Below are 10,331 nucleotides of genomic sequence, written 5' to 3'. Positions count from 1 at the left end.
AGTTTCTGGTTGTACCTTAAGCAATTTCCCCCATTCTCGAGCACTGACCCCAGTGTCAACCCTAGCCCTAGTCCTTGATGCTCACAAATCGACTTCAAAGAGTAACCCGATCATGGCGGACCTGCCGTCGGAGATTCTTATCGCCGTCCTCTGCCGGCTGCCAGTCCGGTCGCTTCTTCGGTTCCGGTCCGTGTCCAAGCCATTCCGCTCTCTGATCGACAGCACGGGTTTCATTGATCTCCACCTCAAGAACTCCATAGAGACAGGCTCTAACCTCAGCCTCATGCTCCGGAGGGACTCCGAGATCTATCTTATCAACCTTGACGCCCTAAGCGATGCCGTCTTGCTCGCTCACCCTCTGATGTGCTACAGCAATCGGATCTTAATCCTGGGCTCCACCAACGGCTTGATCTGCATCTCTAACGTGGCCGAGGACATCGCTCTGTGGAACCCATCGATCAGAAGGCACAAAGTCTTGCCCTTTTTGCCCATTGAGCGAATCGGGTCGAGCTTGCTGGGCACGCGGGTATTCGGGTTCGGGTACGACCCGGTGAGCGAGGACTACAAGCTAGTGAGGATTTCGCAGTTCATCAATTTGGATAACGAAGGGTTTGTGTCCAAAGTTAAGGTTTATAGTCTTAGAGCGAACGAGTGGAGAGACTCTGAGGATATGCCTTATGTTCTGTGTTATGCGAGGAAGAATGGGACCTTCGCGAGTGGTGCTTTGCATTGGGTGGTGAACCGGAAGTTCAACGTCGAAGAGGCTGATCTGATTGTCGCTTTTGATCTGACGGTTGAAAGATTTAGGGAGGTCCCATTGCCCGAGTGTGCGGAGAAGAGATTTCACATTGAAGTGGGGGTCTTGGGTCGGTGCGTGTGTATGATAGCGACTTACCCGGATGTTCGTATCGATGTTTGGGTGATGAGGGAGTATGGGGTCAAGGAGTCTTGGGCTAAGCTCTTTTCGGTTGCAAAAGCTGACGTTGTTGGGTCGTACAAGTATTTGAGGCCCTTGGCTTATTCCAAGACTGGTAGGGAGGTTCTGGTGGAGCTTGACAATCAGAGGCTTGTGTGGTACGATTTGAGGGGGAAAAGGGTCGAGAATGTGAGTGTGGGCGGTTTGCCGGATTCGTTTGAGGCCGAAATTTTTGTCGGAAGTCTTGTCCCGACCGCGGCGAGTAGAAGAGATCATGGGAAGAAGCAGAGTTTAGAAGAGGAGAAAAATAAGAAAAATAGGTAAATGACAATAGACTGTCTTTGGTTTCCTTATGCAGGTTATTGTATCTCTGTTGGCATTGTTTTTTGTTATTAGACAGTGATGATACGTTGATGACATGCTTACATAATCTGGTTCTGATGGCCTCTTTGGGAGTGCGATTTCAATAAGTGCAATTTTAAAAAAAAAATTGCGTTTTACTTTTTAAAATTGCATAGACGTTTGGTAAAACATGTTAAGAAATACTGTTTTTACCAAAATTGAGTGTTTGGATAACATTAACATATAATTTGCAGTTTCATGGGTAAATATTGCGCCAAATATTATTTTAAGTGAAATCATGATTTTGGTTTAAATTCGCATATTTTCAAATAAGCACCCCCTAGTCTGCTTATAGAAATCGTAGATCTTTTCACGATTTTAAAATTTTCGTTTTTAAAATCGCAATCTCAAACACTCCAAAATTGCGATTTGGTTTAAAAGGGCAGATTATTTTTTTAAAAACACACTCTCAAATGGACCCTGAGTCACTCATAGTAGTGGTGTATGTGATTTGGTTCACAATTTAATGATGGCTAGCCCAGCTTGGTTTTCCTACCACCTTGCAATTGGTGCAATTTTATATCGTATACTTTCATGTGACTTAGTGCCTGACAAATTGGCCCTTGGTTTTTTCTCAGGGATGATTTCCTGTCAGAGGGCTTCAAATTGGTGCTATAAGCAAACAGCAGGATGAACGGAAGCGTGGAGAAGATGTACTTTTGTGAATTTGGTTTGCGTTTACTTTTAAAGCTTACTAGAGTGGCTTCTTTTGGTCTAAAATAAGGTTGCAATGCTCAATTTGAGTGTATTTAGGGCAGGATTTGGTGAATCAAATTATTGTCTTCATCTTTCAGGAAGTGTGCCATCTCGAATTAAGGGCACCTTCTTCTTCACACTTACATTTCAGAATGAGGTTCAAAGGGTATTTAGTTCCTTCGGGAGGTTGCTCCTCTCTGGAGCCAATATTTCTTAGACTCGCTTAATCAACCACCCTTCCCTTCCCTTCTTTTCAAAAAAAGAAAAAAAGAAAAAAGAAAAAGGGTTGCCCCTTCTGTTTCTTTTAATTTTACTGTCACATAAGTAACATATCTTTGCTCCTTTATTCTTCAGAGGGTGAAAAGTGAAGGGAGAGAGCCATGCTTGATCAGCTGAAAATGCTTGAAGATGGGAGGAAACAATAATCCCAACGATGTGTACCAAATGCCTTTACTAGAATGAGTATACTATTTCAGGTTTTTTCCTGATTAATGCCATATATTGTCCACTTGTGTAAGGTGTTGTGTACTTGTAGTTACTGTGGTTTTGAAGCATGTATATACAAAAATGTTTGTATACCTCTCTAAATCCACAAGGTTGTATGACATCTGTCGATTTTGATGCTGGAATTTACTTTTTCTTTAACTGAAATTTGATGTTATAACCGACTTTGAACTATATGCTGTGAATTTTCAAATTGTTGGCCTGTGAGAAAATGGCATGACCATTTAGGTTGGTTTTGAGGTGCAGTCCTAGTTATAAATGATTGCAGATTAAGAATGGGTGGTGATGTTCAATTATAGAGCAAATTACATTGTTGTTGAATTTTGAAATTGTTTACCTCAGAGAAAATGACATAAAGAAAAATTGTGAGAATGGGACTTTGTGTATGGGGGGCAGTTTGAGATTCCTTTGTTCTTGATCAGTAAGATGGACTTCACTGAGAATGGATTCTGGATTTGAGGCATAGATTAGTGATTTGGTTTCTGTAGTGGGTAATGCCCAGTGGAGTTCTTGGTCAGCTGGAGTGGCCAATTTGACCTTCAAAAACTGGAGGATGGCTCCCCATTGCATGAGAGAACGGTTGTAGGTTAAAAGATATATTGTTTAAAACTCTTTATGGGTGGATGGTTGCTATCAGTAGTTCTGGCTTTGCTAAATTTGCTATCAATATTGAGTGGTTCATAATAGGATGAATTGCATGGTATCCTTTGTACAATAGTTGCGGAGGAATCAAAGCTGTGTCTGTAGTTGAGGGTGGGACTAGAAGAAGATCAATAAGCAGAAGAATCCTAACCCTTAGTTATTTTGTACCACCAAGTCTGATTAGGAAAAAAAAACAAAAGAAAAAAAAGAAGAAGGTACCACCAAGTCTGGACTTGTATGGGCATTAAAACAGGACCATGCTTGATCCGCAGTGGGGTCATGAAGAAAGAGAGCTGCCCACCTAACCTAAAACCAAAAGGGAGGTAGAATTTCATGTCAACTTTAGTTTGGGCCTTTTTAATCTCTTTCCTTTTTTTCTCAACATGGGTGCCCTTATTTTTTAGTACTTGCGATTTGTGTTGGTATCAAATAGTCACACTGGATTACAAAAGTACCATTTTGAACATCTTTTCGCCCATGTTTAGTCTAAAAACTTAACAGCATATAATGTCAAGGTAGAGCATGACAAGGGTCTCCCATGCTACATTATTCTACTACATCAACATTATTTAAAAATTAAAACACAAAAAAGCTAAACATGTAAGGGAGGTATAGGAAATCCCACCTTCAATGGGTGGCAAAGACTCATCCTGAGCCCGAGGGTGGGGATCTCCTTCGCAATGGGTCATAAGGAGAGATCCTACCCGTGGTGGGTTGCGAGGGTGAAGATTTCCCTCTCTGGGTTGGTCCATTCGATCACCCATAGGGGGTTGTGTCCACCCACATGATATGGCCACCTAAAGCATAGGAGGGGTAAAGATGTAGCCACTCAACAAATCTAAAGGGGTTACGCAACCATCTTAAATTTTAAATATATTTAAGTTTTTTTGAAAATAAATAAATTAAAATTATAGAATACGTTTTCTCAATTATAAATTCTAAGATATAATACAACTTTCACCTATACGTTGTAATATATATATATATATATATATATATATATAACACATTAATAAACAAGAGAAATGCTAGAGTTACAACCATTATCACAAATGGTATTGCACAACGTGGCCACGTTGGTTTGTTTTTTTTATTCGTTCTTTTCTCATTCTTTTGTTTTCTTATTCTTTTGTTTTCTTCTTCCTTCTCTTTCTCAAAGGATCCTTAGACGGGAAATGCTTGCTTGCTTTGACAACCATCACCGGGTATCCATCCTTTGATAAACCCTGAAGATAAATCTTTCTGGGTTCCAGTTCATCTGGAATTTCGGATTCAGATATGAACCCAATGGGCACCATTGCAGCCCTCCACTTCAGCCACTGGACAAACATCTTTGCTGCTTTGTCTGGGTCCATCGACCTTGCAATCAAGAACCTCATGAGCGTCGGGTCGCCGTGCCCCTGCAAAGACAAACTCATGAAACAAAGACAACTGATATCCTCACCTGGGTCAGTGCGATTTCTTGGTTTTTCTCCATGTGAAGTTCTCAGAAGATGGTTAGGCTTGTTTTCAGATTAAAAAAAGATGGATTTGAACTGGGAATGAAAAGAAAAACAAAATAAGCTACTTTGACTCAATTTCAAAAGATTAATAGAAAGCTTTCTCAAAAAAAAAAAATAATAATAATAATAATAATCCAAAGCGAGAGGTGTTGATTTGAAGGGGTGGAGCATATGGAAGAGACGTGAGAGTTCCGTTGACAGAACGCAACATTTAGTAAAAGAAGTGAACCCTCGAGTCTCTCTCTCATCGACTCACACTCTCCTTCACTCTCTGCGAACGCAAATGCGAGCAGGTGAAGGAAGTAGAAAACAAAAGAGTGAGAAAAGAAAGAATAAAAAAAAAACAAACTAACGTGGCAACGTCAGCTTGTGCAATTCCATTTGTGAAAATGGTTGTAACTTTAACATTCTCGACAAACAAATCATACTCAACTAAACTCTATTAAATAATATTAAAATATATAATCCCAATCTTTATTGTGTTGCCAAACAAATCTTTTAAAATATGACAGGTGTATTCTGACCAACAAATTAAAAGCATTACTCAACTACTCAACTTCAATGGTGTTGACACGACCCCAAAGCGGTCACTTTCATTTTCAAAATAGAACCGTAGCCGTAAGAGTCGTTTAAACATTCCTTCAGTACGTTCACGAGTACATTCCTTTGGTACATTCACGAGTCGCCACGTTGGACGTACCCTTAAAGGCTCTGGAGAGAGCACCAGAAACTGCTTCTTCATCCATATCTCCCGACCCAAAACCCAGCCAGATAGCCAACCTTATCCACCGTCTGATATGCCAAACCTCAAGCTAGACCTTAACTTCCCGTCCGATGTAATCACCGACATACTATGCCAACTTCCGGTGAAGACGCTTCTACGGTTTAGATGCGCATCCAAGCGTTGGTGCTCCCAAATAGACAGTCCAGATTTCATTAAGATTCACCTTAGCCACTCCCTTGCCACCAAGTCCAATCTCAGCCTCCTTCTCAAAAATTGGTACCTCTATTCCGTTGAGCTCGATTCGCTTCGCACCGCATCGGAACTCAATCCCCCATTGAATGTGATCTGGGGTGTAACCGACGTTTTTGGCTCTTGCAATGGCTTGTTGGCTGTGTGTAACTCTGAAGAAGAAATGGCTTTGTGGAACCCATCAACGAGAAAGCACCAGATACTGCCTGTTATGCCGGTTGAGGCTCCTAAAGGTTATGTAAATGTTAAACCTCGTCGTTTTACTTTTTATGGATTTGGGCACGACCCCATTAGCGATGACTACAAGGTGGTGAGGATGGTGCAGTTTGTTGGTGATAATGGGTTTTTCTCTGCTGAGGTTAAAGTTTATAGCTTGAAGACTAACTCTTGGAGAGGAATCAAAAACATACCCTATTATATTCGTTATCTGTTTCAGCTTGGTTACCTTCTTTTTTATAGAAGAGGGTATGCTGCGCTTGCTGGTGGTGCTTTGCATTGGGTGGTGCCTGGGGGGTTTGGATGGTACTGTATGATTGTTGCTTTTGATCTTGTAGCTGAGGAGTTTCGAATTGTACCGCAGCCTGATCATGTCGATGGCGGTTTTGTAATGGATCTGGGGGTCTTGGAAGGGCACCTATGCATGATTTGCAATTACGGTAATGATTTTGTTGATGTATGGCTGATGAAGGAATATGGATTAAAGGAGTCTTGGACTAAATTGTTTAAGGTTTCACAGTCAAGTTTGAACAGGGATTTTGGACAGGTGATGCCTTTAGCTTATTCTAAGAGTGGTGACAAGGACAAGGTTCTTTTGGAATTGGACAAGGAAAAGCTACTTTGGTATGATTTGAGGAGGAGGAGAGCCAAGACAGTGAGGATTGAGGGGGCTCCAAATTCATTCAATGCGGGTGTTTATGTGGAAAGCCTTGTTCCCTTAGGTGGTGGTCGAATGGATGGGAAGACACAGCAACCAGCGTCAGAGGAAAAGAAGAAAAGCAATAGAAAGAAGATGTGAGATAACATAAATTTAATTGAGTTATTTATTTACTTTTTGTTCAAGCTTATTTCTATACCTGGTTATGCATTTGTCTTTCTCAATTGACTGGATAGGTTAATTACCAATTTTACGTGAGCAGTTGATCTCTTTAGTTTAATTTCCTGGTTCTCTTAAGAGTTCAAGTTTGTTTAAAAAAATTGATGTATACGACCAGTCTGGTTTGTTTCACTCTTTTTAATTACCCAACATGATTGCTATATAGCATATATCTACTTATTTTTGTTTAAGTTTAACTTACTACTTTGATGGATTGATCATTGTTTTGCAGGGATGATTTTCTGTCAAAAGGCTTTAAACTGACTCTATAAGCAAACAGGAGGAGGAAAATGGGCACAAAGTGAAAAGTGGTAACGCAACAAACTTTTCCATTTCAATTAAGGATTACTAGATTTAGTTTATCTTACCTCATTAATAGTTTAAGCTGACAATTTGTTTTAAAAGAGGCAGATATAAGTTGTTTGACATAACTAGTACACTGTTTTCTAGAGGACTGACAATTTCTTTGTCATTTTCCTTGATTCATACTAGTTGTTCTTTAATTTTTTTTAATGCTCGGAATTGATAAAGGAAGTCACAGGTTGCAATTAAAAATATGAGTGTGTCCCAGGGAAAAAGTTTGTTGTAGAATCTCGTGTCTTGTTTATAATTAGCTCTAGTAATATTTCGTTCTATCTTTCATTATTTCAATTTGCACTTGTGACAATTTGTTAGTGTTGGCTTGAAATTGTCATACGGAGACAATCATTGTGAATGTGATGTCATCGTTGCGTTTAAATTTCTGTGCTGTTGAATAGTTACAATCATGTGCATTATGGGACTAACAGAAGAAGGATATCTTTGCCTAGCATGGTTATGGATCTTCAATGAACTCTTAACCTTGCCCGAACCAGAAGTTCTACTAATGTATATATATTCGGCAAAAGCAAATCATATGTCTGCTTTCCTAGTAGCATATTTGAATATTAGCCAATTTTTCTAAACAATATATAGGGAATAAAAATGGGGAGAGAATGTCTGTTTACATAGTTATTGTCCCAAATATTTTGAGCAGCTGAGAAGCAACACCAACTTATATGTTAAATTATCGTGGATTTAACTATTTAAAAGTATATAATTAAGCCTATCCTAGTAGAAAAGGGTTGTTCTAAAAGTAAAAGAATGGTTTTTTCCTTATATATTTTGAGTTTTGATTAAATTCTTAAAGCATGTGAATGTGGGGCGTTTGTTTACGTGGCCGGCCGTTTTACCATATTTGAATATGTTGTTCCATACAAGACGAAAGGGTTGTCATCTTGGAACCTGAATGTCTTTTGAGGATCACCAGTTTATGCCTTTGTACTGCTAATTAAGGCTCATGTCTTGCTTAAAGGATGAACTTTTTGATTTGGTTGGTGACAATAGATTTATGCTTTTCAAGTTATTTCTTATCGTTGAATTCATTTGTCTGCTTTGATTATGTTTAATGTGTGCATCAGACACGATATGTTAGAAAACAGGCCTCTCACACGTCCTTTTAAGTAAATGGCACCTGAAGAAGCATCCGCATCAAGAAGGGAGCGTTTCTTGAAGAAGCATAGTAAGAAAATGGCACTTGGGATGTGAACTTTCACCAAACCAGAATATTTGCCGATGTGTCTTGAGTTGCTAAGAGCACTCGCAATGGATCATGCAATGAAGCTTAATCAAGGTGTTCATTAATGTGTTTTTTTTTATCTCCCACCCACATCTCTCTTCTTTATTATTTTATGCATTAATGTATTAGTATTTAAAAATACAGAAACAATAAGAAAATAATATGTAAATAATATTGAGAATGAATAGACAATCAGATAGATGAGAATGTAATTGAAAAGCCATTAGTTAAAGTAATATACTTGTCCCCAAGAGGTACCTCAATCGGCTAGGACCACGCTTAATGAAGTGGAAGTTACTAGTTCGAACCCCCCTCCCCCCTCTTATGTGGACATGTCAAAAAAAAAAAAAAAAAAAAAAAGTTAAAGTAATATACTTGGTTCAGTTTTTACTGTTAGTAAAGCATTACTATAATAGACTTAGGCTTTGTTTGGTTCGCGGAATAGATCTCTAGAATGGAAATGGTTATTCCTATAGAATAACATTTTTTTTAAAAAAAAAATTTGGTAGGGGCTTATTCCTAGGAATAGAAAGAGGAATAAATATTTTTTTTTAGAAAAAAAGAGAGGAATATTTATTTCTTAAAGAATAGACACAATTTTTCAAAAAAAAAAAAAATCTATTTTTATTATCTTTCAACCCCTTAACCCTAAAAATAAATAACTGTTAAACGTAAGGGTGGCCGGCCACCCACCATTGAACCTGGGGTGGCCTAGCCACCTTTGATTCACGTTAGGGGTGGTCGCGATCGCCTCTACAGTCTCTTAGGGGTGGCTACGGCCAACCCCAAGCGTCGTCGGGGGTGGTGCAGCCACGCCGGGTTCTTATGTGGGCGGATGGCCTCCTAGAAAAAGCTTTTTTTATTTATTTTTTATTTTTATTTATTGTTATTTATTTTATTTTTTAAATTTGAGTTTAAAAAGAAAAGGGATTTTTTTGGGGTAATTTTGGTCAAATTATAATTAAGGTACACTTATTGTTACCAAACAAAGGAATAGAAATGCTTATTCCATTCCACCCCATTTTATGAATAATGTTACAAGTCATTTTTTTTGTTTCTTTAAAAATATTGTGGCTCTTAAAATTACCATTAAACTTGTGATTGATCATTATTTAAATATTGAATTTTGATCAAATAGTAATTTTAAAACTTATCCCATTTTTAAAGGAATATAAAAATAATATAAGAGAGACTTCTAAAATGATATTGAAGCATTGTATGTTTTGTTGACTCAAATTTCACAACCACTAGGATTAGTGCTCGGGCCAAAGGCTGTTTTAGACCTTTGGCAGTGTATTAAGAGTAGACATCAAAAAGTTGAAATTATGTTACCTTCTATACTTGTAAAAGGACCATACCTCTTCATTCTTGGCAAAAGGCCCAAGGCCCAAGTATTAAAGCAATACACCCATTCGGAGCATTGACATTGGTTAGATAACACTTTTTTTAACAAAAAATAAATAAATAAATAACAAACAACTCAAGATATAAAATTCTCAAAATTATTTTTATTTTATGTTATATTAAAACATTTTTTTTAAAAAAAATAAAAATAAAGAATACTCTCTAAAAAAATATTAATTAACAAAGAAAACGTTTTCTTTCATTTATTTATAATTGGGTCTGTTATACATTGAATATTAACCATTAGAATGGAAAGAAAAATATTCATCTCAATTCTCTAAATTTATGTTTACAATGCGTTTCAAAGGCATGGTACATAGGCTCTAATCAACGACTCTGTTTTCATCAACATGCAACTCGAGCTCTCCATCGCGGCCAACCGAGAATGCACACTCATTGTTCAAGAATGTGGTGCCGACCGCAAGGTGCCGACCGCAAGCATCCTCTGTCGGATTGCTTCTCAGTGCACTTTAAAAGACGACTAATACTAGATACCATCTTTTTATCTTCTTAAAATTCTCCCAAAGCTGATGTGACTTTCAAAATCACTATTGAATCAAAATTCAAGTATGATTCATCTAAAATTTAATGGTGATTTTAAA

At 38.0% G+C, this 10,331-nt stretch overlaps 2 protein-coding genes across 10 annotated transcripts; both read left to right on the top strand.

The window, feature by feature from the left end:
* Positions 1-7: 7 nt before the first annotated feature.
* On the top strand, positions 8-2,621 carry LOC132171511 (F-box protein CPR1-like). Of its 8 annotated transcripts, none has more exons than XR_009439042.1 (4): positions 8-1,236; positions 1,897-1,971; positions 2,113-2,180; positions 2,369-2,621. XR_009439042.1 is itself a non-coding variant. In XM_059582841.1 (3 exons), the coding sequence occupies exons 1-2, from the start codon at positions 113-115 to the stop codon at positions 1,934-1,936; spliced, it is 1,164 nt and encodes a 387-aa protein (XP_059438824.1). In that variant the 5' UTR covers positions 8-112; the 3' UTR covers positions 1,937-1,971; positions 2,369-2,621. The 8 variants fall into 8 exon arrangements, 3 of the variants coding, with proteins under 3 accessions (XP_059438824.1, XP_059438823.1, XP_059438822.1); XR_009439040.1 differs by having other exon boundaries at positions 1,897-1,988; XR_009439041.1 differs by lacking the exon at positions 2,113-2,180 and having other exon boundaries at positions 1,897-1,988.
* Positions 2,622-5,344: 2,723 nt separating this feature from the next.
* On the top strand, positions 5,345-8,404 carry LOC132168541 (F-box protein CPR1-like). 2 transcript variants are annotated; one of them, XM_059579540.1, is made up of 3 exons: positions 5,345-6,646; positions 6,961-7,039; positions 8,182-8,404. In XM_059579540.1, the coding sequence occupies exons 1-2, from the start codon at positions 5,460-5,462 to the stop codon at positions 6,998-7,000; spliced, it is 1,227 nt and encodes a 408-aa protein (XP_059435523.1). In that variant the 5' UTR covers positions 5,345-5,459; the 3' UTR covers positions 7,001-7,039; positions 8,182-8,404. The 2 variants fall into 2 exon arrangements, with proteins under 2 accessions (XP_059435523.1, XP_059435522.1); XM_059579539.1 differs by having other exon boundaries at positions 8,168-8,404.
* The last annotated feature ends 1,927 nt before the right edge of the window (positions 8,405-10,331 follow it).

Source organism: Corylus avellana, chromosome ca2, assembly GCF_901000735.1.
Source record: "Corylus avellana chromosome ca2, CavTom2PMs-1.0".
NCBI classification, from domain to species: domain Eukaryota; kingdom Viridiplantae; phylum Streptophyta; class Magnoliopsida; order Fagales; family Betulaceae; genus Corylus; species Corylus avellana.
The sequence above is the reverse complement of the archived record's forward strand: the minus strand, read 5'-3'. Positions and strand labels throughout refer to the sequence as shown.